Genomic DNA, 26744 nt, shown 5'->3' on the forward strand with positions numbered 1-26744 from the left:
CCTGGGCATAGGCCGGCTGATGAAATGTGTGCCTAGGAAGGAGAATAAATAAAGGATCTGCAGAAGCTGTTCTGTGTCCACCATTCGAGGCACTGTGCATGTTTGAGATGTGAGTGGGACACAGAGAGTAAGGTCAGCAGTTTGAGGGATTTAATAAAAAACAGATACTGACAGTTTGAATGGAGGACCAGCCAGAAAAGAATGCCTCCTATCTTATTTATGTCTAAGTATGGCAAATGTGTAAGCATCTCCTGGCAAATGTGGGGAAAGGAGATTCTGCTGAGTTTTGAGCTGGGAAGAAATAGTAAATGGGAGTTAATGGTATAGGAGGTCTTTATTAGTAATTAAGACATATAAAGCATCACTGACATGCTCTGTATTTAATTATTTGTTTTAATGACTTCTAAAATCCTTTTATAGTGGCTTTTATAAGTTCAGTTCTGACCTTAGTCTGTAGTCACTTTGTGCCCATAAAGTTTGAAGTTCGATAGCAGATGTTTCTAATTTGGAGTTTCAAAAGGCCTTCAGTTAGTGATTGGGAAAGGACTATATATTAGCTGTCAAAAAAAGTTATCTAGATAACCCATGTTCCGAGAATTCAGATACAATTGTCAGAGCCCCATTTATTTTTCGAGTGCTTTCCTACTGGAATCAGTAATGGGCATTTATATACATGATCTAATTTCATTTTCACTATAATTCCAGGAATGGGTATTCTTTTTTTTTTTTTTCTTTTTTTTTTGAGACGGAGTCTCGCTCAGTGCCCAGGCTGGAGTGCAGTGGCGCGATCTCGGCTCACTGCAAGCTCCGCCACCCGGGTTCACGCCATTCTCCTGCCTCAGCCTCCCAAGTAGCTGGGACTACAGGCGCCCGCCGCCACGCCCAGCTAATTTTTTGCATTTTTAGTAGAGACGGGGTTTCACCGTGTTAGCCAGAATGGTCTCAATCTCCTGACCTCGTGATCCGCCCACGTTGGCCTCCAAAAGTGCTGGGATTACAGGCGTGAGCCACCGCGCCTGGCTGAATGAGTATTCTTAACTTCATTTCACAAATGAGGCAATTGAGGCTTAAAAAGTTTAAATGTCTGGGTGCGGTGGCTCACGCCTGTAATTCCAGCACTTTGGGAGGCCAAGGCAGGCGGATCACCTGAGGTCAGGAGTTTGAGACTAGCCTGGCCAACCTGGTGAAACTCTGTCTACTAAAAATACAAAAAAGTTAGCCGGGCGTGGTGGCAGGTGCCTGTAATCCCAGCTACTTGGGAGGCTGAGGCAGGAGAATCACTTGAACCTGGGAGGCAGAGGTTGCAGTGAGCCGAGATCATGCCATTGCACTCCAGCCTGGGTGACAGAGTAAGACTCAGTCTCCAACAAAAAAAACAAACAGGCCGGGCGCGGTGGCTCAAGCCTGTAATCCCAGCACTTTGGGAGGCCGAGACGGGCGGATCACGAGGTCGGGAGATCGAGACCATCCTGGCTAACACGGTGAAACCCCGTCTCTACTAAAAAAAATACAAAAAAAGTAGCCGGGCGAGGTGGCTGGCGCCTGTAGTCCCAGCTACTGGGGAGGCTGAGGCAGGAGAATGGCCTGAACCCGGGAGGCGGAGCTTGCAGTGAGCTGAGATCCGGCCACTGCACTCCAGCCTGGGTGACAGAGCAAGACTCCGTCTCAAAAACAAAACAAAACAAAACAAAAAAACAAACAAAGTTTAAATGATTTTATCAGGATCACAGAGCCCATAGTGGTAGCAGGGCCAGGGTTTGAAGTCAGGACAGTCATGCTTAAAGCATTTCTCTTTAACCAGCCAGGGCTCTTGGAGAGGGTGGGCTTTGAAGATGATGCCTCCTCATGCCAGACTACCCTGAGGTGGATGCCTCCTGCAGCCCTGCACAGGTGTGACGAGGGCCAGTGGGGGGAAGAGGATGGCCATAGGTGCTGACCCCTTGGCTTTGGGGGCAGGAGCGGGAGATGGAGCTGCGGCGGCAGGCCCTGGAGGAGGAGCGGCGGAGGCGTGAGCAGGTAGAACGGAGGCTACAGAGTGAGAGTGCCCGGAGGCAGCAGCTGGTGGAGAAGGAGGTCAAGATGCGGGAGAAACAATTTTCCCAGGTGAATGGGCGGTGGAGCACAGTGGTTGGCTTGACGGTGAGGGCTGTAGAGAAGTGGGGAGACCCCAGGGTTTCTGTGTTGGGCTGTAAGACCTGTTCTACTCCAGAAAAGATTGCTGTTGGCTTAACACAAGCAGAATTCTACCTGGGACTCATTGACCCCAAAACATAGACCTACCAGGACTGTTCAAATGTGTGTGTGTGTGCTGGGGTAGTGGGTTGTAAGGATGTGACAGGCCACCTTGCAGACATCCAGGGTCAGAGAAAAGGGTCTGGATAGGTGTCCCAGAGATGGGAGCTGGTAGTCAAGAATCAGAGTGGCTCCCCTTGGCCTCTCCAGGGCTTCAGATCTGCTTCATGAGCCTGCATTGCACCTTCCCTTCTGCTTCCCCTGCTGCCCTTCCTGCATGTGGAACTTCAGGGTGTGCTGCCCCACACCCTACAGGACCTTTCATCTCCAGTCCCCATCATCAGTGGATGACCTCACTCTGACTTTTGGTTTACGTCTCCAAGACAGAACTGTACTAGTTTCTCTTCGGGACAGAAATCCCTCCTTGCCCAAAAGCCAGCCCTACCCTTTCTCCTTAAACAGGAGACTTGAGCAGAACAATTGAAAGCAGAAGGAGAAATTGGTTTGGGCTGGGAAATCTGCCCATGTCTCTGGTCCCAAATCCTGACTCCTACAACCCCCCATGAGAATCTGTAGGACTTAGATAGGCTGTCCCTTCTGATTAGGTCTCTGTAGGCTTCCCCAGGTTGGGAGTCCCGTGGAATCTTTCCCAAGCAGTGATCACAGCTCCCTCATTTCCTACAATGCAACAAAATAAATTCTAAGGGATAGGTCAACTGGATTGGGTTTGGGAAATAATGAGAAGGGGCTGGGCACAGTGGCTCACACCTGTAATCCCAGCACTTTGGGAGGCCAAGGTACACAGATCCCTTGAGGCCAGGAGTTCAGAGACCAGCCTGGCCAACATGGCGAAACCCCATCACTACAAAAAATACAAAAATTAGCTGGACATGGTATCACACACCTGTAATCCCAGCTTACTCTGATGGCTGAGGCATAAGAATTGCTTGAATCCAGGAGATGAAGGTTGCAGTGAGCTGAGATCGTGCCACTGCACTCCAACCTGGATGACGGAGTGAAATTCTGTCTCAGGAAAAAAAAACAAACAACAACAAAAAAAATGAAGCTCTGTGAATTTTACCCCTGTGGTTGGAATATTTGTAAAATGCCTGGTTTCCTTTTCCTGCTTCAGTCAGTGACTGCTCTGGGAGTCTCTCTTCTAGCCCCTATCCTGGGGCTCAGGCATTGCAGCAGTGGCCACTGGTGTCTGGTGTGGGAGATGGGTAGAATCAGCTATCTGTGGGGTTGTGTGTTTTGTTTTTTCTTTAAATAATGTGTGATGTTTCCTGGCCATTTTAATGTTCTTCTAGGAAAGGAAGAGTAGAAAAATATTCCAGCTGACTGAAAATTCTAGTTAGTATCAGAGGTAGAGTAAATCTTAGTAATTACCTAGTTCAAAGCCCGTGTTTTACATGGAAGGAAACTGAGGCCCAGAGAAGGGATGTGACCCAAACAAGGTCCCATGGGAAGTCAGAGACTAGATTTCTTATTGGGCTTTTCTTCCCAGAGCATGTTCTTATCTGGCCTCTTGCTTTATTCTGTTTGGCTCAGGAGGGAAAGGAGGGACAGGGCAAGACAAAGATGCCGTGTCTTGGTCATAGGTGGGAAAACTGAGGCACAGAGTGACTTCGCAGTTTGCCTGGCCCTAGATAGAGTCAACGTAGGCATGGTAGGTCCCCACTTTTGCCATAAGTCCTATGGAGCCAGAGTGACCACCATGGGTTGGGGATGGGTGATGTCAGGCTGTTGGGGTTTAGAAGTGAAGCCAAGGGGCCTGGACAGGGAAATAATGAGGGAAGAGAGGAGACTCTCCTGACCCTCCCTCTTGCTCCCAGGCACGACCCCTGACCCGCTACCTGCCAATCCGGAAGGAGGACTTTGACCTGAAGACACATATTGAGTCATCAGGCCATGGTGTTGATACCTGCCTGCACGTGGTGCTCAGCAGCAAGGTACAAGGCGTGTGTGGCCCTGGGGTGCTGGGGAGAGGGAGGACCCCATGGTGAGAGGCACCTCCTGGGTCGTTGGAATAGTGGCGTCAGTCTCTACCCTTATCTAACCAGATCTCTGTCCCAGGACCTGGTGTGCTGGCCTGAAGAGATGTTGGGGACAGTCCCCCATGAATACAGGCACAGGCGATGGCACACACTTAAGGCTTAAGGGCTGCACATTTGGGTCCTTCCTTACTCCTGCTTCCCACCAGGTCTGCCGTGGCTACTTAGTCAAGATGGGCGGCAAGATTAAATCATGGAAGAAGCGCTGGTTTGTCTTCGACCGGCTCAAGCGCACCCTTTCCTATTATGTGGGTGAGTTCCAACAAGGCCGTCCCGGGGGCCAGCCAGGACCCCTGGGCTCTGTTACCCAGGATGGCTGGCCTTCTAGAAGGAGGCCAAGCTTCCAAGTAGGGGACCAGAGGCTTGGACTGGGCCTTGCCCTCCTTCCCTGAAATGTACACAATGTACCTGGTTCACCTCCATTTAGTGTTCATTCATTCATTGCTTCATTCAGCAATGTTACTAAGCATCTAATAAGTTCCAGGCACTGTTCTAGGCTCTGGTGATAAGTAAGATGGCCACAGCTCTCTCATGGAGCTTATAGTCGGGGAAGCAGACAAGAATTATAACAATGCACAATGGGTATGCTGATAGGAGACATCCAGGCTCTGCAGGAGCATGGGGTCTTATGGTCGGAGTTGGGCTGGGAACTCCCCCTTGGACAGATTCCATCAAAGACTCCAAGACAAGCAGTTGAACAGTGCCAAGGAGTGCTCAAGATAGCCCAGGAACAGGCCGACTAGACCCTCTTGCGCCGTCAGCTCTCTCCGTTCGAGCCTCTAGCCTAGTTTCCCATCCCTGGAACTCCCTTTGTACTTTTCCCACTTGGAGCGTGGGATGCTGTGTTATACCCTAGTCAGGAGAAGGTAAGGTATGCCGCAGTAACAAGAAGTCATAAAATCCCAGTGGCTGTACAGGTGCAGTGGCTCACACCTGTGATCCCAGCATTTTGGGAGACCAAGGCGGGCAAATAGCTTGAAGCTAGGAGATTGAGACCAGCCTGGGCAAAATGGTGAAACCTTGTCTCTACTAAAAGTACAAAAATTAGCTGGGCATGGTGGCATGCGCCTGTAGTCCCAGCTACTCAGGAGGCTGAGCACGAGAATTGCTTGAAGCCAAGAGACAGAGGTTGCAGTGAGCCGAGATTGCACCACTGCACTCCAGCCTGGACAACAGAGTGAGACTCTGTCTCAAAAAAATTAATTAAAAGGCCGGGCATGGTGGCTTATGCCTGTAATCCCCGCACTTTTGAGAGGCCGAAGTGGGCAGATCACATGCTCAAGAGATCGAGACCATCCTGGCCAACATGGTGAAACCCCGTCTCTACTAAAAATACAAAAATTAGCTGAGCATGGTGGCACATGCCTGTAGTCCCAGCTACTCAGGAGGCTGAGGCAGGAGAATCACTTAAACCCGGGAGGTAGAGGTTGCAGTGAGCTGAGATCATGCCACTGCACTCTAGCCTGGTGATAGAGCAAGACGCCATCTCAAAAAAAAAAAAAAAAGAAATATTAAAAAGGAAAATCCTAGTGACTTACAAGTACTAGGTTTCCTTATGCCCGATACATGTGGACTGCACATCGTGAGTTGATGGGGGCTCTGCCCTGCATCAGTGTTGTCTTTACTTCAGCATGCCTTTTGGGAACATTTCTGGCCACAGTGGCATAGGGAAAGAGAGGCTTAAGTGAGCCTGGCCTTGGTATTAAATGTCTCAGCTGGGAAGTGACACACATCATTTTTGTCCACAATTCATAGGTGGGGCTGTCTGCCAGTCACACAGCCTCACCCAGCCACAGAGCTGGGAAGAGCAATCCTGCTAGGAGCTCAGAAGAGGGGAAAGGGCTGCAGAGTTTGGTGCCAGAGATGCTCAGGTCTGGAGTGCCCATTTCCCCCCTAACCTGGTCCCTGATCACCTGCTGGCTCCTCTAAGAAGCCTTCCCTGACCAGCCTGGGTCCTGGGTGTTTTGAGGAGGCAGGAGAGACAGAAGCACAGGTGTCCCATGTTTCTCTCTGCGCCAGGAAGGTAGAGGGACTAGGGACTTTGGAGAGGAAGAAACAGGCCTGGGGAAAAGAGTTCCATTTGAGGCATGTTGAGATTGAGGTGCCTCTGGGACATCTAGGTTTAGGAGGATGGTCAGGATTAGAGGTGGAGTAATAGTTAAATCAGGTGGAATAATAGTAATAGCAGATAACCTTTATCAAGCACTTGAATGAGCCAGGTGCTATGCTAAGCACTCTGAATGTATCATCTCATTAATCTTTGAAATAATCCTATAGGGAAACACTATTTTTATGCCATTTTACAGATAAGGAAAATGATGCTCAGAGAGGTTAAGTAAATTGCCCAAGGTCCCACAGCTCCTAAGAGACAGAGATAAGTCTGAACCTGGGCAGTCAGACTTCAGAGCAGAGAAGAGGGGAGGGAGAGGGCCAAACCCTGGGACAGGCCTACCTGTGTGGGGAAGGAGAAAGAGGAGAGACCAGCAGAGGGAGAAGGGGCAGGAGACAGGAAGCCAGCACTAACCACATGCCAGGTGCTGGGCTGGTGCTTGGCATATGTGGCCTTAGTTAGCGTTTGTGAAACAAAAGGAGACCAAGTTCAGATGGCAGGAATAGAAATGGGAGCAGAAACAGGGAAGGAAGCCAGCCAAAGAAGCAGACATTCACAAGCAGGAGGTGTTACCAGCGATGATGGATGCTGCAGAAAGGCCAAGAAAGATGTGGCCCAAAGGCTGTTAGACTCAGGGATGGGAGCTTGTCAAGAGAAGGCTTTCTGCTGTGCATGGGGCCAGGAGCCAGATTGCACAAGATTGAGGATAGGTGGGTGGTAAGGAAGCGGAGGCAGGAGTGTGTTACTATTTCCTGTGAAGGAAGGGATGAAAGAGAACAGGGGCTGGAGGGCTGAGCAGGCCCAGAGCCAGGCAGGGCTGGTCCTTTTCCAAGGAGGAAATGTCAGAAATGGGCCTGGATAAGGGCCCTGGGTGCCGTGCCTATTCCGCTTGGGCCCTCTTCCTGCCAACTCGATAGAAACCCCCTCATTGCATGGAGTCCAGATTACATATTATCTCTTGGAAGCCTTTCCTGACCCCACCTTACTAGGAGTGATTCCCATCCTCCTCTGAACCCCTGCATTATCCAGCATCTGTTTTTCCATGTGACATCAATCCAGGAGTGTAATGATATAATAACAGTGTCATGTTATGTGCCACACACTGTGCTGAATACCTTAAATGTGTTCTTTCATTTAATACTCATGAAAACCTGTGATGCGTAGGTGGTCTCATGGAGTTCCTAGCCATGCCTTTACTAGCTATTTACATAGCTGAGTGTCTGTATTTTCCTCCCTGTGAGATTGTAGTTTCCTAAGAGAAGGGTCTCTGACTTCTCTCTGAATCCCGGTGTCTAGGATTCATTCATTCAGCATTGAGTACCTACTGTGTGCCAGGCACATAGTTGTTTGTGTTGGGGGAGGTAGACCATGAATGGATAAAGGAGGATTCCGATGCAGCATCAGTTCTATACAGAGGGGCATCTGTGCTGTGGGAACACAGGAGAGCACAACTGTGCACTGTCATGGTGACATTTTGCGATGGATCTTGAAGATTGTTTAGGAGTTTGCCAAGGAAATGGGCTGGAGGAGACAGTTCCAGCATACAAAGTGTATTACTAAGGGAACAGTGAGAAGCCTGAGCTTCTCACTTGGGACTCATGCAGGGGAAGGTTGTGATACAAGGCTGGAGGGACATGTTGGCACCAGTCTGTAAGTTGCCTTTACCAAGCCACGGAGGTTGGGGAGAGGAGGAGCACTCGGGGAGGAGCTTACTTCCAGCCGGCACCATTGAGTTTAGTGATTGGCGTGACCTTTCCTGTAGGACTCAGGCTCACTGTTAAGGATATCAGCTGTAGCATCTGAGCAGTGCCACAGACAAGGTGGCCCAGGCCCTGTGCTTTCCCTTGACAGGAATCCTGCCCCTTCTCACTGAATGGTCACCTCTGCTCAGGTAGTTTGCCCCTTTCCTGCCACCTCTGACTTCCAGAGGCTATATGCTATATGTATATGCTAAATGCTCTGTACACATCAAGGGAGTGTGCTTCCTTTCTTTTTATTTTATTTTATTTTATTTATTTATTTATTTATTATTTTATTATTTTGAGACGGAGTTTTGTTCTTGTTGCCCAGGCTGGAGTGCAGTGGCGCGATCTCGGCTTACCACAACCTCTGCCTCCCAGGTTCAAGTGATTCTCCTGCCTCAGCCTTCCGAGTAGCTGGGATTACAGGCGCCCGCCACCATGCCTGGCTAATTTTGTATTTTTAGTAGAGATAGGGTTTCTCCATGTTGGTCAGGCTTGTCTCAAACTCCCGACCTCAGGTGATCCACCTGCCTCGGCCTCCCAAAATGCTGGGATTACAGGCCTGAGCCACCGCACCCGGCTACTTCCTCTCTTTTTTTAAAAAAAATAGGTAGCCGGGCGCGGTGGCTCACGCCTGTAAAAAAATTAGCCAGGCATGGTGGCGGGCTCCTGTAATCCCAGGTACTCAGGAGGCTGAGTCAGAGAACTGCTTGAACCTGGAAGGCGGAGGTTACAGTGAGCCGAGATCGTGCCACTGCACTCCAGTCTGGGCAACAGAGTGAAACGCCGTCTCAAAAAAAATAGGTAAACGCATTCATATAGTTCAAAAATTAAAAATATATAAAAAGGTTTAAATTGAGAATTATGCCCCACCCAGTACAGGTAACTACTTTCATTAATCTCTTGTGTATCCTTGTAGAGTTTCTTTTTTTTTTTTTTTTTTTTTGAGACGGAGTCTTGCTCTGTGCCTTAGGCTGGAGTGCAGTGGTGCGATCTCGGCTCACTGCAAGCTCCGCCCCCCCGGGGTTGATGCCGTTCTCCTGCCTCAGCCTCCTGAGTAGCTGGGACTACAGGCGCCCACCACCTCGCCCAGCTAATTTTCTTGTATTTTTAGTAGAGACTGGGTTTCACTGTGTTAGCCAGTGTCTCGATCTCCTGACCTCGTGATCCGCCCGCCTCGGCCTCCCAAAGTGCTGGGATTACAGGCTTGAGCCACCGCACCCGGCCCTTTGTAGAGTTTCTGTAGGAGAATATAAACAAATACTTTTTCTTGCACAAAAGGTGGCATACAGTACATTCCTTTTTCACCTCCTAATGTGTCTTAGAGATCATTCTATATCAAATTTATCTATATCTAGATTTTTTTTTTTTTTTTGAGACGGAGTCTCGCTCTGTAGCCCAGGCTGGAGTGCAGTGGCCGGATCTCAGCTCACTGCAAGCTCCGCCTCCCGGGTTTACGCCATTCTCCTGCCTCAGCCTCCCGAGTAGCTGGGACTACAGGCGCCCGCCACCTCGCCCGGCTAGTTTTTTATGTATTTTTAGTAGAGACGGGGTTTCACCGTGTTGGCCAGGATGGTCTCGATCTCCTGACCTTGTGATCCGCCTGTCTCGGCCTCCCAAAGTGCTGGGATTACAGGCTTGAGCCACCGCGCCCGGCCCTATATCTAGATATTATATCTGGGTATATACTATAGGCTTATTTCTGAGTCTGTATCTGTATCAGATATTTCTTTCTTTCTTTTTTTTTTTTTTTTTGCGACAGAGGTTTGCTCTTTTTGCCCAGGCTGGAGTGCAGTGGTGTGATCTCGGTTCACTGCAACCTACGCCTCCCGGGTTCGAGTGATTCTCCTGCCTCAGCCTCCCGAATAGCTGGGATTATAGGCATGCACCACCACACTTGGCTTATTTTTGCATTTTGAGTAGAGACGGGGGTTTCACCATGTTGGCCAGGCTGGTCTCGAACTCCTGAACTCAGGTGATCCACCCTCCTCGGCCTTCCAAAATGCTGGGATTACAGGCGTTAATATATATATGTATATACCTGGCCTATATCATTTTACTTAACAGCTGTATTTAGTCTTCTGTGATGTGGCACACACTAACTTATTAACCAGTCTCCACTTGATTGATATTTTGGTTGTTTCCAATCTTCTGTGACTATAGACAATACTATACTTAATAATCTTGTATATGTTACTTTGTATATGTGAAAAGAGAAATTCTCCTAAATGTAAGCATTGGATCAAAAGATAAATGCCTTTCTAATTTTGATAGACATGGCCAAATCGTTCATAAGGATTTTACCAATTTATACTCCCACCTGTCGTTAGACTACCTCCTTCACCATAGACTTGCCAAAAGCGTGCTGTATATTTATTGTATGTTTTCGTCATTGGGTTAGGCGAGAAGTGGTCTCTCAGTGAAGCTCTGATTTGTATTTCTCTGTGATTATGAATGAGGCTGAGCACTATCCATATCTTTAGGATTCTGTATTGGGTTCTGTTTGGGGGTCTTGGGAGACTGGGATCTTCACCCCATTTCCCAGATTTGGAAGCTCAGGCGGTGGAACTCCACATAAATGGAGCTAGACCTGAAGTGTGACTGGCTCCATAGCCCACCCTTACTTGCTTTGCAGACAAGCATGAGACGAAGCTGAAGGGAGTCATCTATTTCCAGGCCATTGAGGAAGTGTACTACGACCACCTGCGCAGTGCAGCCAAGGTCAGGGGTGGAGGGCACCAGAGGGGGGCCAGAGGGACAGCCATGGGGAAGGGGTGGCCTGGTGGGGCTCTGGGAGCAAAGGCCTCCAGCCTGCTCTCTACAGAGGCTCCAACCCAGTCCTTGTTCTCTTTGTCAACTTTCTCTTCCTTTCTCCCTCTCCCCTTCCCAGAAGAGGTTTTTCCGCTTCACTATGGTGACTGAGGTACCCCTCCCCACTTAGCTGTAACCAGCACATTAACACCTCCTGTACCTCACTCATCCCTGACCCTTGACTCTCCCCTTCATCCCCCCTCACTTCCCCCAGGCCCAAGAGAGGAGCAGAAAGCGGGTTGCAAAGAGCAAGAAGCTCCTCTGGGCTTGGGTGCCTCCCTCTCCTTGCTGCCTCCCTCCTCTCCTGGAAATGACAGCAGGATATCTCCCCATGGGGGGCTGATACAGAAGGGATGGCTGGAAGGGGTGGAGGGGACCCTCAGAGACTAGATTTGATAGGGAGAAATTGATACACAGGAGATATCTGAGGCTGGGGCCTGCTTCCCTAATGCAAGTCAGCCTCCCTGCCACCAACCCTCTGATGCCCACCCCAGTCCTGGTCTCTGCTCCTCTGGGGTCCCGGGGCCTAGCATCCTACTTATAGCTTTTTCTCTCTGCCCATGTTTTGCTGAGAGGAAACTCTGGTCCTCACTGGAATAGCCCTTTGTATCTGATCCTCTTGATACTCACTTTTGAACTTGGGGTGTCAAGGACCAGAGCCCCCCTTGTCAGGGTATAGCTCTGTCAGGGTCCAGGGAGTTTAGAGAGCCCAGGACTGCTGTGGTGTGAGAAGGGAACATTTCAGCCTGGGGCTCACATGGACTGGTGGGGACTAGGCTCTGGGCCTATTTAGGACTCAGTCCTAAGCTCCAGGGCTTTCTGGGGGCTGGGAGGGGAAAGGGCAGATAGGGAGGCAGGTGAGACTATTCCTGGGCATGGGTGAGCCCCATCTTAGACCTTCCTCTCTTCCCTTGGCAGAGCCCAAACCCAGCCCTCACCTTCTGCGTGAAGACCCATGACCGGCTGTACTACATGGTGGCCCCATCTGCAGAGGCCATGCGCATCTGGATGGATGTCATCGTCACAGGGGCTGAGGGCTACACTCAGTTCATGAACTAACTGCTGTGGGCCTCCTGGCAGAGCACAACTGAGGCTTTTGTATAAGAAGACTTTAATATTCTGTAAAGAGCTTGGTCCTGTGAGTTTCTGGGCTCTGGCCTCCTGAAGAACCAGCCAGAAGAAGAAAAGTGGAAGTGGCTTTGCTGCCTCCTGGGAGCCCAGAACTTGCAGTAACCCTTTAGGGTCCTGCCCCGGGCCCAGCCAGGGCTGAGGAGCTGTTACAGAGAGGGCCTCAGCTCCGACCTGACACCTGCTCTCCCCAGCCTGTTTTCTCTTTTCTAAAAGACAAATTATGGTACCATAAGCTGCCAAAGATCCCCTCCTGCCTCAGACCCCTTTGCCAGGGGCTTTGGGGGCTGAGCAGAACCACATCCAGAGTGGGGTAATAGCTCAGGCAGCCCACTTCCCACTTCTCAAACCCCACTCTGCCCCATTGTTCTCCTTTCCCATATCCTTTGTATCACCTTGCTCAAGGGCCAGAGATCTCAAGTGTCATCCTTGAGGTCCCAGGTCCATCCCCTAGTTGCAGACCCATCACCATGGTTACCATAGCGACTGCTTCATTGCCATGGTTACATACTAATTGCTGCAGCTCTGTGGCCCAGCCCACTGCTTCAGCTATGGGCCATCTGAGGGTACGTGCCATCATCTCTCCAGCCCAGGCCCCTGGGCATCTCATGCTAGGGGAAAGGGACTGAACACCTGTTCCCTGCCCCATGCCTGTGTCTTCAGCCCTTATGCACAGCCTGCCAGCCCCCCAGTCCAGCCCTCTCCCTTCCACTGGTGCCTTGCTTAGAGCCAGAAGGGATGAAGCCGGGGGATCTAGGGAACAGAGGAGGAGCAATGCGGTTGGGAGGGGAAGCTAGAAAGGTTATAGTTGAGTTCTGTACAGGGTCAAGTTTCCGACAGGGAAAGAGGATTCCTCCGATGCTCCTAGAGGGAAAGCCTGAGCAGGAGATGATGCAGCAGAGGGGAAGGGCCCTGTGGTGCCACTGCCCTTCCTTCAGCCTCCAAAGGGCGATGGAAATGGAGAGTGGAGGACCAGGCCTCCAGCTGTCCGGCCTCGCCCTTCACGCCTTAACACAAAGCCCGCCTCCCCTTCTCTCCTTCCCAGCATTAAGCCCTTGGTTGCGTGGGCCCAGGCTGGGGGTTTTCAGTATTTGTAAGCATTTCAGCAGAACAATAAAGCCTTTGGACTACGGAAGTGAGTGGAAGGCCGGAGGTGTGGGACTTGGCGCTGGGGCACTTGGGGTAGGAGGGATAGGTTTTCCCCCTAGAGCAGGATTTCCACCCTGTTCAAGGTTCCAGGAGGGAGCTAGGCCCTAACCCATGACCTCCAGGTCATGAACCTGCCCCCCACTTCACTCTGAGGACAGGCTGGGAGGTAGGAGGGCATGAAGAGGCAGGGGAAGATGGGAACTGGTGCAGAGGTTTAATGGGACAGGAGCTGGGGCCAGGTGAAGAGGGGAGGGCTGTCACCGTGACAGGAGGCTGAACAGGAGGCTGGGCAGAAGAGTGGCCGCCAGGCAGTGGGGCTCCAGGAAAGCCAGCTGGGCCCCTGAGGTCAGCCGGTCACCATAGCGGTCCAGCAGCATCAGGACCACGCCATTCGTCCAGCCAAAGCCCTCCTGGGAGAGGCGGGGCAGTGGGGCCCGGTTTCTGGGGAAGCCCCAGACCCTTGGTGGGGGCTGTGGGTTCTCTCCCCAGGGGCACTGGCCCTGCCTAACCCCAGCAGTACAGGAAGCACCAGTCAGCTCGTCCCCTGGGCCAACATGCAGGTGAGCACACTGAGGCCTTGGGTGGGGGTCGTGGGCAGCAGAGCCCAGGAGTTCCCTGTAGGGCATTGGCCAGCCCACCCCTGGCCTGCTCACCTGAACTTCATACTCTCCTCCCCCACCAGGCTGTCCACCGTTGCTGATGTCATACTGGGGACAAGCGGGTGGGGTGTAGGTCAGGCACTGCCCCCAGCTCCAGGAACAACAAACAACCGGAGCCCTTGGGGAGAAGCTGCTCTGCCTGCCCAGCAGCCCCTGCAGTGCCCAGGAGCGGCCACTGGGTGCCGCCACCATCCCAGCTGTGCCGGCCCTGGGCCCTGCTGCCAAGCCTGACCCACCTCAACACTGGGATGCCCTCGGGGTGGTGGGAGGGCTCAGGCCAGCTCACCTTCTCATACATGGCTGACTTTTGCGAGTAGACATCAAAGTTGGTTCGGATCCAATTCTGAGCCAGCTGGAAAGCCACTTCCTGGGCCCGAGGTAAAGGTGCCTTGGCCAGGCCTAGACCCCATCGCAGGCAGGACTCAACCTCCAGGTCTCCCATCCCAGACAGAGCAGAGGCTGCACCCTACTCTCCCCAAGGAGGGAAAGAGGCCTGGGTCCTACGACTTCCTTTCTGAGACCACGGGCCAAACTGCCCTTAATCGAGGGCGCTGGTTTGAAGGGCAAACAGGACTGATTGCACTGGACAGGTCGGGTGGACATAAATGTTTGCCGAGTGGAGGCCAGGAGAGCAGAGGAGTGAGAGAAAGGACACGGGGCCTGCATCTTTTGTTAACGCCTCCCCAGCACCAGGGAGGCCCACCTCTACACCCTGGGGAGGGCCCTTGGCTGTGCCAGCCCTGCCTCCTTACCTCTGATGACCAGGTCCTGCAGGGGGGCCCAGGCATTGGGGAAATCCCACTGCTGGCCTGTCTTCTGGAGAGAGGTCGGGATTCCATACTGGTAAGTCAGGATCCGGCTGTCCTAGAAGGTCCCAGACATTCCCATGACTGTGAGTGGGGCTGGACTGGGAGCCAGGACAGGATACTGGGCCCCACAGGAAGCCAGATGTCCCCTTCTTGACTCTTTTCTTCTTGGCTCACAGCTGACCCCCGGTGGCTCCGCAGGACCCACAGGCTGGGACAAGAGGCACAGCCGGAGGAAGCGGCCTCCCCTGCAGGTCCTGCTCAGGGTCGGGAGGGGGCGGTGCTGCCTGCAGTGGACCCGAGCCACCTGCTGTGTCCTCACCTCCAGGTATTTCAGAGCCTTGTCCGCCACGCCAGGGTCAGAGAAACACCCGGCCCAGAGTGGAGTGAGGTTGGATGGGTAAAACTCTTGGTTCTTCTTCTTGTTCTCAAGGTCGTAGTCGAACCAGGCACCGGTCTCCTCATCCCACAGGACTGCATTCAGTGCGGCCAAGCGCTGCGCCCGCAGGGTTCTGTACTTTGTGGCCTGGGAGTCGTTGCCTGGGGTAGTACTGCTTTTAGACCCAGTAGCCAGCGCCCTGCCTGCGGGCCCCAAGCCCTTCGTGGCTCTACTTTGGCCTCCACCCTTTGTGTTTCTCTGCAAGGGCTAAGACACCCTGATGACCAAAGGGATGTGCCGACCTGGAACCGACCACACTTCTGGTCTCTAGGTCCTGGAATTTCCTGAGCATATGGCCCCACACTGCTCCCAGGGAACCACTGGAGCTGATCTGTCCCAGGGTCTATCCTCCCAAGGGTATTGGCTGAGTGGATTCCCCTAGCTCTCAGGGGGTCAAGAACAGCTGTCTGAGGAGAGGGAGTGGATGGATTTTGGATGTGTGGACTAGGGTTCCCCTCACAGACCCTAGAGACCCTCACAGTAAGAAAGGGAGGAAGAGGGGATTAGGGTGGGCTCCGTTTGTCCTCTTGTCTGGTACACAAATGTGAGTGCAGGCGTCCACTAGGGCGGGGCTCGACAGGCTGGGTTGCTGAAGGCCTGTCACCCCAGGGTCCTACTTCCAGTTCTATTGCCAAGTCTGAGGCAGGAAACCAGACTCCCTGCTTACCCTTCCCTCCTGGGGTGCTCACCCAGCCTGGAATAGAATTTGCTCATCAGCTCCTCTGCTTGGCATAGGAAGGCATTCAGGTCAACAGGCACCAGTTTGCTGGTTCGGATGCCACTAAGCGAGTTGGGGTTTGGGCCTCCGATGAGCCAGCGTGACGAGAAGTCCCAGCCAGACTCGGCCCCAGCCTTGAGCTCAGCCCACAGAGCCTCCCGGTCTCCTGTGAGGACACAGCAGGGAACCCAGCCAGTCCCGCCTGCAGGATAGGCAGCCAATGACAGGAGACCAGAGCCTGACACAGAGGTGCTCAGCCGCCCTGCCCCCAGCCCTCCCTCACCCTGCTGCTGCTCACCTTCCGGCAAGGTGTCAGCCAACTCTGCGTCTTTGCTGTAGGACTCAGGCCTGGCAAAGAGGAGAGGTGGGCAGCCCGGCACTAGTAGCTACTAAGCCCCTCTGTGGTCAAGAGGAGGCTGAGCCGTCTTGATCCAACTGCCCTTGGGCCCCCACAGCCCAGGATTGCAGAGGGCTCTCGGTGTCACCATCTGAGAGGTCAGGCTAAGTCACTCCTCCTCCTGCCCGGGGCATTGTGATGCTCTAACCAGAGTGAGCAGGTAAGAGATTGAGGGGTGGGCTGTGCAGTTCCTCACCTGGGTCCCCCGTAAGGGACATAATAGCGATTCAGGAGGTAGTTCTTTCCCTCTAAGCTCACAGAGACAGTCCTGTTCTTGGTCCAAAAGTCCAATTCCAAGGCTAGCGTCTCAATGTTCTCCCTGGAGTGAAGCAGACAACACCTCAGCCCAGGCGCGCTGCCCATCCCCAGCCCTGAGAGGTCTGAGGTGGGGGGTGGGTCTGCAGAGCAGCACAAGAAGGGTGGTACCCACTGTAGGAAGGTGGTGTCGTTGGTGTGAGTCAGGTAGCAATCCATCATGAGGGTCAAGAGTGGGGGCTGGCTCCGCTGCAGGTAGTACACGCGCCCGCCATTGGGGACATGCCCATAGCTGCCAAGAGGAAGGCCTGCTGAGATGCCTTCTCCCCAGCAACTGGCACCAAGGCAATCCAGCTCCAGGCCTATGGCACACCTGCCAATCCTCCCCACCTAGGCTGGAAGTGCCTGGCCCCCTCTCACGTTTTCACCAGGTCCAAGAAGTTCTGCAGCATGCCCTTCACCGTCTCAGCCATCTCCGAGAGGAGCAGACCCTCCATGACCCAGTAGGAGTCCCTGGGGAAGGGGCAGCTTAGGCACCACCCTACTGTCTCCCTCTGCCTTGCACACCAGCCAGTGGGGCACTCTGCCCTGCTCAAGACACCCTGCTGGCCCTGGGTTTCTGCACCACTGCCAGTCCTGCAGGCCCCCTGGTCTCTCAGGCCTGGGCGCTCACCAGTAGTAGAACTCCACAAAGCGACCGCCAGGCACAATGAAGGGGTGTTCTGAGTAGATGAGAGAGAACCGTTCAGGGTGGCTGAGAACCTCTGGCTTCATCTGGAATCAGGAGAGAGGGCAAGGGGAGCCTAGCATCCCCATGGAAGCAGAGGCCGCAGGCAGCTGGGGAATCTGAGGCCCCGGGAGTCACAGGCTTTGGAGCCAGGCAGTTGGGTTCAGCTCTGGCTCCCCTACTGCTCAGCCATGTGATAAAGGCCTGGCCGCTGGGAGCCCTGGGGTCCTCATCTGTCACCTTCTGGCCTTGGGAGTCCTGGCTCAACTTGGTGCCAGGTAGAAGACCCGACCACTCAGCCAGGCACCGGGCAGATATCCACCAAGCAGTGGCCATTACAAAGACCCAGGGTGGGCTGGGTGGGTAAGGGGGTGCCAGCCCCCCATTTCCCCTCTACTCCCCATCCTTGCTGCCACCACCCAACCAGGTTCAGAGGATTGTCCCATCACCCCCATTCTCTGAGCCAGGTAGGGGTAAAACCCCAAACCCTTTCCCCAGGTGAGGGGATATAGATGAGCAAAGTAGCTCAGGACAGGGCTGAGCACAGGGCCTGGCCCCAAGCAGCAGTAGCACTGACTCTTCCCGAGACGGAGGCCTCCTGAGAAGGAGCTCAGGGAAGGAGACAGCCCAGCAGGCAGTGAACATCTACCCAGTACTGGGCAGCCTGGAGGTGGCAGGGCAGGCTGGGGTTTCCTGGGGAGGCTGGGGAGCCTTCCTGGAGGAGGCGAGGCATTAGAAGTAGATGCTATGCTTCTGATCTCAAAAGTTCTTTCTAGAGGGCTTCTATTTGGGGACCCAGGGGTCAGGAACTGGTTTCTCAGAAAAAGAAGCCCGATCTGTGCTCCGGAGACACTGTGGGCCCCAGGCACATTCCTCTCTCCAGTTCCCTTGGCCAGGCCTTGGGCAGGCCCAGGACGCTGATACCTTCTTCCCCAGCTTCTTCCAGAGCTGGTGCAGCTGCCCTGCCCAGACACGTAGTTTGGCATCTGAAATCTTCTGCAGGAACTGGGGGCTGGAAGAACACAGGCCCCCCAGGGTTCAGGGAGGCAGCTCGGTTGGAAGGGACCCTCTCTTGTTCCCCGTCCAGAGTCATACCTGTCTTTCCAGTCTGCAGGGGTCCAGGGCTGCAGCTCCTGCCCCTTGGCCTGGAAGTGTTCCTGGACAAACGCCTGCAGCTGCTCCCTGGGGATGCTGTGATTGTGGTCCCTGGACAGCTCAGTGAAGGTCTGCAGGACTTGTTCTAGAGAGCAGGCAGCAGGGAGGGGTCAGCAGGGTGTCACAAGCCACTCCCTGATCACAGGGGCCTCTCTGCTTGTGCTTGCCCCCTGCCTTCTTTGGAGAGAAGGTTCTTTGGAGAGGAGGTTCAGCCCTAGGTGCTTCACCTGGAGCTATAGACAGTGGCATGTCCACAAACTGCTTGTCATCCTGGTAGAGCTTGGCCATTTGAACTTGGTGTAAGAGCTCCCCGTGGCAGTAAATCTCGCTGCAGAGACAGGGATAGGAGCAGGTCAGGTCACCACCAGCACCCCATTGGGACAGAAGAGAAGGCTAGAGTCTGTGGCAGACTGGTCAAGGCATGTTCCCTGGGACTGGACAAGGGCTCTGTGTGTGTGTGTGTGTGTGTGTGTGTGTGTGTGTGTGTGTGTGTGTTAGGAGTTTGTGGGTTGGAGTGACATACAGGGCTGAGGGAACAAGTAGGGTCTTCGGGCAATAAAGTGCCTGTCTGACTGCCTGAGCCCACACTGGTGGCTACTTTGAGATGGTGTAGAATAGCTGGTAGACAAAGGGAGGTTAGCACTTTAATCATACTGGTGTGGCCAATTCTCTGTAAATGGCCCTGTGTAGACTCAATCGGAAGGGCTTATGGCAGAAACCTGGGAGGTGCACTCAGTGGTGATTGCTGAGATTGGGCCAGAACATTTCCAGGTGCAGTGTATGTGTAGGTCATTTGAGAGACAATTACTAGCTGGCTCTTGAGTGTTTCCAGAAACTGCTTCCATGACTGCGGGATACAAAATAATCCTGAAACCTGAAATAGCCATAATGTCTTGGGTGATGTCAGAGGAACACTCCGTAATGAAGGCAGTGCCCAGAAGAGTTTCTGAATAAAATGGAAACGGTTTATTCAGGAGCGTGCTGCTCAGGGAATGCAAGGAGGTGCTCATGGTATTCAGGAGCAGGAAGCCTCTTTCCCCCTAGGGTCAACTCTGGAAGCACCGAGGAGCTGATGGATCCTAGTGCCACATAGGGGCCCTTTGAACAGCTCTTGGTTGAATGACAAAAGCTGCTTGGTTTATAGGTAGAAAGACCTTGTTTGGAAGGCCTTTGCACTCTGACTGAGGATGGAAAATCTTTGAAGAAGGTAAGAACAAATCATCTCAGTGGATTGAATTGCGTGCTGTTTTCCTTGCAGTGATAGAAGAATCAAATGATAAAAGCCCCTGTGTTTGGGTTTTTACTGACTCATGGGCCGTGGCCAATGGCCTGGCAGATGGGCAGTGAAAAACTGAACTACTAAAGTGTTGCCCACCTGGGGCATAACCCTATGGAAATGTAAAGGGCACATTAAAGTAGCTTTGCATATCAGGTTGTAGATGCAAATGTGCAAAATACTACAAGATGCTATATTAGAACAGAAGATGCTGTACCAGTGTGGACCACCAAGTTATATTTCTTCAGATCAAAGAACACAATTGACAGCATCTAGCGTTCAGCAACGGGGCAAGCAATACCACAGCAAATGGACATATGGTGTTGCATACCATCCTCAGAGTAGCGCTTTGATAGAAAATTGGAACAGATAGTTGAAACGTTTGCTGTCTATAGTGGGGGGAGGGAGATAAAAGCATGAAGGGGTGGCTTACATACCTTCAAAAATGTGTGCTCTGGCTGGGCACGGTGGCTCACACCTGTAATCCCAGCACTTTGGGAGGCCGAGGCCGGTGGATCAGTTGAGGTCAGGAGTTCAAGACCAGCCTGGGCAATATGGTGAAACCCCATCTCTACCAAAAATACAAAAAGTAGCCAAGTGTGGTGGCAGGCGCCTGTGATCCCAGCTACTTGGGAGGCTGAGGCAGGAGAGTCACTTGAACCTGGGAGGTGGAGGTTGCAATGAGCCAAGATCACACCACTGCACTCCAGCCTGGCCAACAAGAGCAAGACTCTGTCTTTAAAAAAAAAAAAAAAAAAAAGTGTGTGCTCACATTCAACTTGAGAGGAGCAAAGGGAGGTCTCCATTGGATGGATTCCCCTAATTTTTCTGGGGGATCTGGGAAGAGGGAGGGCGGAGTTGTTGGTATAACTATATGACTTGTTCCCAAATCATCTCAACTACATTTTCCTGCCCAATACAGTGGCCCCAGGACTAGAACTGCAAATGTGGGTGTCAGAAGAAGGGACGATTCTCCAGGAAAAAACTGCAACTGTACCTTTAAACCTTTATGCCAGATTTACTAAGGGTCTGATGGGATGTGTTGTGCCTTCACAGTATCTGGCTAAATTTGGCTTCTTAGTGAATGAAGCCATGTTGCCTAGTAGTCAAGATAGCCCACTAGTTCCGCACCTTTGTAACTCTTCCTTACATGACTGGCAGCGGACTGAGGGCAAGACACCTGCAACAGTACTGTTAGTGCTGGCAATGTGGATCAGCACAGTGGACAAGCCTAATGTCCCTTCCAGAAGTGGAAAAACTTGGTAAAAATCAATGATAGGCTGGGCGTGGTGGCTCATGCCTGTAGTCCTAGCACTTTGGAAGTCTGAGGCAGGTGGATCAGGAGGTCAGGAGATCGAGACCATCCTGGCCAACATGGCAACACCCCCGTCTCCACTAAAAATACAAAAATTAGCTGGGTATGGTGATGCCTGTAATTCTAGCTACTTGGGAGTCTGAGGCAGGAGAGTTGCTTGAACCCGGGAGGTGGAGGTTGCAGTGGGCCAATATTGCATCACTGCACTCCAGCCTGGGCAATAGAGTAAGACTCTACCTCAAAACAAAAACAAACAAAAAAAGATCAATGACAGATGGTGAGGAAGAGACGCAGTAGCTGAGAGTAAAGGAATGAGTAAATGGGTTATGCAATGAGGGGAATGCAATATCATGTAGGTGCCTGGAGAGACTCAAAACAAGAGAGTAAGATTGTGTCTTAGCATGATTATAGCAGATGCCTGAAAGGGGGAAGCCATGCATTTGCCAAGACGACTCCTGCTTTTGGGCCCTGACAAGGTCAAATGGCAGCCTGCAAACCTGAGTGGCACTGCTCTGAGACTTGGTCATATGATATGAGGATGAGCTGCTCCAGTTGCTGACAACAGAATGTAACTCTAGCAATGTGCCAGAGATATTTGACTCTTAATTTTCAGGTTACATCTACTACGAAGGATACCATTTGGGAAGGAATTTCCAGGAACTACTCTTTTTGGGGCCTTTGGATTATGTGGTTTACAACTCCTGGCAGAGTAATCACTGTGTAACTGTAAACCTTGATCATTGAATGCTTAGAAAGGTCTCCGGTTAAAATGAACGAAATATAGCAGCAGCATGGCCAGCCTATTCCAATGAGCTCCATGCACAAATGCAGATCACCCTTGTTTTTGTGGATGAAAAGCTGTTAAACAGAATAGAAAAAAATTTTATTTTATTTTTTATTTTTTTTGAGACGGAGTTTTGCTCTTGTTGCCCAGGCTGGAGTGCAATGGCGCGATCTCAGCTCACTGCAACCTCTGCCTCCCGGGTTCAAGTGATTCTCCTGTCTCAGCCTCCTGAGTAGCAGTAGCTGGGATTACAGGCATGCGCCGCCACGCCCGGCTAATTTTGTATTTTTAGTAGAGATGGGATTTCTCTATTTGGTCAGGCTGGTCTCAAACTCCCGGCTTCAGGTGATCCACCCGTCTCAGCCTCCCAAAGTGCTGGGATTACAGGTGTGAGCCACTGCACCTGGCCTAGTTTTTATTTTTTTAGATAAGGACTCACTCTGTCACCCAGGCTGGAATGTAGTGGTGCAATCACAGCTCATTGCAACCTCAATCTCCCAGGCCCAAGTGATCCTCCCATGTCAGCCTCCTGAGTAGCTGGGACTACAGGCATATGCCAGCGTATCCACCTAATTTTTTCTATGTTTTTTTGTAGAGACCGGGTCTTAATATGTTGCCCAGGCTGGTCTTGAACTCCTGGCTTCAAGTGATCCTCCTGGCTTGGCCTCCCAAAGTGTTGAGATTACAGGCATGGGCCAGGATGCCCAGCCCAAATGGGTTTCTTATAGTAGTAAAGCAGTAGGCATCCCATGATATGTCCAAATTCTCCTGGGGAACAGCCCCATGCTGAGACAAGGAAGGCTATGGGAGGCTTTATGGCATACTCAAACTAATTACACCCAGGTGTGATGACCACTCATCTAACCCTAGTATGGGGAACTCACAAATTCTGGGTACAACACATGTATCCTAAAGGCACTCAGGCCTTTAATGCAAAATGGCAACAGCATACATGGTGGAACAAATATTGTCCATGAGATAGAAAAAACTCTAAGGGAGATAGGTTCCCCCATCATGGAACATGCTGAATTTATTAATCCTATTTTTTCACCTTAAAGTCTTTTATCCCTAACACATTTACTTTTTTTTTTTTTGAGACCGAGTCTCACTCTGTCGCCCAGGCTGGAGTGCAGTGGCACCATCTTGGCTCACTGCAACCTCTACCTCCCTTGTTCAAGCAATTCTCATGCCTCAGCCTCCCAAGTTGCTAGGATTACGGGCATGTGCCACCACACCCGGCTAATTTTTGTATTTTAGTAGAGAGAGGGTTTCACCATATTGGTCAGGCTGGTCTTGAACCTTCTGACCTCAGACGATCCAGCTGCCTCGGCCTCCCAAAGTGTTGGGATTATAGGCATGAGCCACGGCACCTGGCCTACAAATTTACTTTTAACGAGGAGAAGCATTTAGAGAAAAAGATGTACTAGAGGAGGAGGGAATACTTCCAAACTCATTCTGCAAAGCCAGTATTACCCTGATCCCAAAACCAGATGAAGACACATCAAAAAATAAAAAATAAAACTACAGGCCAGTATCACTAATGAATATTGATGCAAAAATCCTCAACAAAACACTGGTAAACCTTGGCCGGGCATGGTGGCAAAACCCTGTCTCTACAAAAAACCAAAAATATTAGCTGGGTGTGGTGGCATGCACTCGTAGTCCCAGTTGCTTGGGAGGCTAAGGTGGCAGGATCGCTTAAGCCCAGGAGGCAGAGGTTGCAGTGAGCTGTGATTGTGCTGCTGTACTCCAGCCTGGGCGGCAACAGAGCAAGACTATGTCTCAAAAAAAAAAAAAGAAAGATTTTCCATGTTCATTGTTTATGGATTGGAAGAATCAATATTGTTAAAATGTTCATATGGGCTGGGTGCAGTGGCTCATGCCTGTAATTCCAGCACTTTGGGAGGCCAAGGCAGTCCAATCACTTGAGGTCAGGAGTTCGAGACCAGCCTGACCAACATGGTGAAACCCCGTCTCTACTAAAAATACAGAAATTAGCCAGGTGTGGTGGTGCATGCCTATAATCCCAGCTACTCGAGAGGCTGAGGTAGGAGAATTGCTTGAACCCAGGAGGCAGAGGTTGCACCACTGCGCTCCAGCCTGGGTGACACAGCAAGACTCCATCTCGGAAAAAATAAAAAACAAAAATAAATAAATAAATAAATAAGGAACTCATACAACTCTATTAAAAAAGCTAATAATCCAATTTAAAATGGGCAAAAGACCTGAATAGACATTACTGAAAAGCAGACATACATTTCCTTAAGTAAGAAAATAAATTTTAAAAAAAGACATACAAATGGCAAACAAGCATATGAAAAGGTGCTCAATATAACTGATCATCAGAGAAATGCAAATCAAAACTACAATGAGATAGCATTTCATCCTTATTAAAATGGCTTTTATCCAAAAGCCAGGCAATAACAAATGCTGGTGAGGATGTGGAGAAAAGGAAATTCTCATACCCTGTTGATGGGAATGTAAATTAGTACAACCACTATGGAGAACAGTTTGAAGGTTCCTCAAAAAACTAAAAATAGAGCTACCATATGATCCAGCAATCCCATTGCTAGATATATGACCGAAAGAAAAGAATCAATATATTGAAGCACTATTGACAATAGCCAAGATTTGGAAGCAACCTAAGTGTCCATCGACTGATGAATGGATAAAGAAAATGTGGTATATATCCACAATGGAGTACTATTCAGCCATATAAAAGAATGAGATCCTGCCATTTGCAAGAACATAGATGGAACTGGAGGTCATTATATTAAGTGAAATAAGCCTGGGGCAGAACGACAAACTTCATATGTTCTCACTTATTTGTGGGAGCTTAAAATTAAAATAATTGAACTCATGGAGATAGAGAGTAGAATGACAATTAGGAGAGGCTGGAAAGGGTAGTGGTATAGTGGCAGGCATCGGGGGGAGGTGGGGATGGTTAATGGTACACAGAAACAGAAATAATGAATAAGACCTAGTATTTGCTAGCACGACAGGTGACTGTAGCCAAAAATAATTTAATTGTACATTTAAAAATAACTAAAAGAGTATAATCAGATTGTTTGTAACACAAAGGATAAATGCTTGAGTTGGTGGACACCTCATGTACCCTGATGTGATTATTACCCATTGCATGCCTGTATCAAAATATCTCATGTAATTAATAAATATATTCACCTACTATGTACCTCCAAAATTTAAAAATTAGAAAAAAGAACAAAACAAAACAAAAGATTAAGTGAGGGGCTTCAAGTGTCTTAAATATTAAATAAATGTAAGGTTTTTTTATTTTAAAAAAATCAATTTCCAGTTCCACTCCCCTACTTAGAGATTGGGAGGTCAGGCTGATATCACTTGGATCAAAGCCCCACCTCTCCAAACACACAGGTTGGTCTTTCTGGCATGTCCAGTCCTCATCCTGAGTCAGCTAATTAGTATAATCCATCTAGAGCCTCATCATGAATACTGAAGACACACCTATCATTTGGGAAATTGCAAGAGCTTAGAAGTTACTTCCCAGCAACCTGGGTCAAAGAACGGACAAACTCTGTTATACAACAGTCCAGTCCCTAGCCTTTACCCATAGATCCCTTGTAGCAAAACAGTCATACTTTCCTGAGCAACTGCATTTGGAATAGCATTTTTGTAACGACAAAGAGATAGTATCAACATGAATATATTGAAAATTTAGAGGAGCTAGTGTGGAAGTAGAGATGGGAAGCTTTTAGCTCAATTTCCCAATACATGTGACCCTCAATATTAGTATTATAATCTTGCCAACAACGCCAGTGCTTTATCATATTGCACTATGGTAGATGTAACCTGAAAATTAAGAGTCAAAAGATGTTCACACATTACTAGAGTCCCATTGTCATTAATAATTAGTCCTGTTCATCACCAGATCATATGACAAAATGTCTCCCAGGATAAGGCCACTCAGGCTGGCAGGCTCCCCTTTGATCTTGTCAGTTTCCAGAGCAGGAGTGGTCTTGGCAAAATATGGCTTTACCCTTTCAGGCGTCAAGTATAGTTGAATGAAGAGGCGATAGCATCTTTTTCTCTGATCTTCTTTCTAAGCATTAATGTAATAGTGGACTTCCCTCATTGCATTTCTTATTAATGCATGGATTTACTCATTTATTCCCAGCTACTACACCTCTTGTTCTCCATTTATACCCAAACTTTTCCACCTTTGGAAAGAACATTGGGTTAGGCCACTGTGTTTATCCAGATTGTAGGTAGAAACACTTGTCTTGTAAATGCTTCTCCTTCAGTCCACTCCCATTCATACAGGGCAGGCTTACATAGGTACAGAACTAGTAAGCTATCTTGAGCAGTAGGCAATATATTTGTATTTATTGTTAGCCCCATTTTTGCTAGATAAGGTGAAGGCACAACCTGCCCCATCAGACCCTTAGGAATTCTCACATAAAAGTTGAAGAATATAGTTATACTTTCTTGCTTAGGAGTAATTCCTGCCTCTTGCATTTGTATCTGCAGTCCTAATTCAAAATTCTAGCAGATAAATGTAACAAAGAGATTAAAATAATTGAAAAGAATCAAGCAGAAACCCTAGAGCTGAAAAATGCAATTGGCATACTGAAGAATGCATCAGAGTCCTTTAATAGCAGAATTGATCAAGCAGAAGAAAGATTAGTGAGCTTGAAGACAGGCCATTTGAAAATACACTATCAGAGGAGACAAGAGAAAAAAGAATAAACAAAGAAGCACGCCTACAGGATCTAGAAAATACAATCAAAATGCCTCAAAATGGCAAATCTAAGAGTTATTGGACTTAAAGAGGAGGTAGAGAAAGAGATAGGGACAGAAAATTTATTCAAAGGGGTAATAACAGAGAACTTCCCAAACCTAGAGAAAGATATCAATATCCAAGAACAAGAAGGTTATAGAACACCAAGCAGATTTAACCCAAAGGCTACCTCAGGGCCTTTAATAATCAAACTAAAGGTCAAGGACAAAG

General features: G+C 50.2%; 2 protein-coding genes across 6 annotated transcripts in view; one reads left to right on the top strand and one right to left on the bottom strand.

Annotated features, from left to right (window-relative positions):
* Positions 1-13212, top strand: part of PHLDB1 (pleckstrin homology-like domain, family B, member 1) — a 53853-nt gene extending 40641 nt beyond the window's left edge. For 3 of the 4 annotated variants that reach the window (XM_011964895.1, XM_011964893.1, XM_011964894.1), the window contains 6 exons: positions 1957-2103; positions 4068-4184; positions 4436-4538; positions 10774-10859; positions 11029-11061; positions 11868-13212. In XM_011964895.1, the coding sequence (XP_011820285.1) occupies positions 1957-2103; positions 4068-4184; positions 4436-4538; positions 10774-10859; positions 11029-11061; positions 11868-12008 (627 nt within the window). In that variant the 3' untranslated portion in view covers positions 12009-13212. The remainder of the gene's footprint in view (positions 1-1956; positions 2104-4067; positions 4185-4435; positions 4539-10773; positions 10860-11028; positions 11062-11867) is intronic. The other variant, XM_011964896.1, reaches the window with a different exon arrangement.
* A 214-nt stretch (positions 13213-13426) lies between these two features.
* TREH (trehalase (brush-border membrane glycoprotein)) overlaps positions 13427-26744 on the bottom strand; it is a 29532-nt gene continuing 16214 nt past the window's right edge. The window contains exons 2-15 of one of the 2 annotated variants that reach the window (XM_011964891.1): positions 18610-18710; positions 18323-18467; positions 18152-18239; positions 17174-17274; positions 16921-17013; positions 16676-16792; positions 16442-16564; positions 16147-16196; positions 15820-16014; positions 15014-15231; positions 14638-14749; positions 14172-14284; positions 13880-13933; positions 13427-13636 (exon numbers count right to left, since the gene is read on the bottom strand). In XM_011964891.1, coding sequence (XP_011820281.1) covers positions 13484-13636; positions 13880-13933; positions 14172-14284; positions 14638-14749; positions 15014-15231; positions 15820-16014; positions 16147-16196; positions 16442-16564; positions 16676-16792; positions 16921-17013; positions 17174-17274; positions 18152-18239; positions 18323-18467; positions 18610-18710 — 1663 coding nt within the window. In that variant the 3' untranslated portion in view covers positions 13427-13483. The remainder of the gene's footprint in view (positions 13637-13879; positions 13934-14171; positions 14285-14637; positions 14750-15013; positions 15232-15819; positions 16015-16146; positions 16197-16441; positions 16565-16675; positions 16793-16920; positions 17014-17173; positions 17275-18151; positions 18240-18322; positions 18468-18609; positions 18711-26744) is intronic. The other variant, XM_011964892.1, reaches the window with a different exon arrangement.

Source organism: Mandrillus leucophaeus, unplaced genomic scaffold, assembly GCF_000951045.1.
Source record: "Mandrillus leucophaeus isolate KB7577 unplaced genomic scaffold, Mleu.le_1.0 Scaffold71, whole genome shotgun sequence".
Lineage (NCBI taxonomy): Eukaryota > Metazoa > Chordata > Mammalia > Primates > Cercopithecidae > Mandrillus > Mandrillus leucophaeus.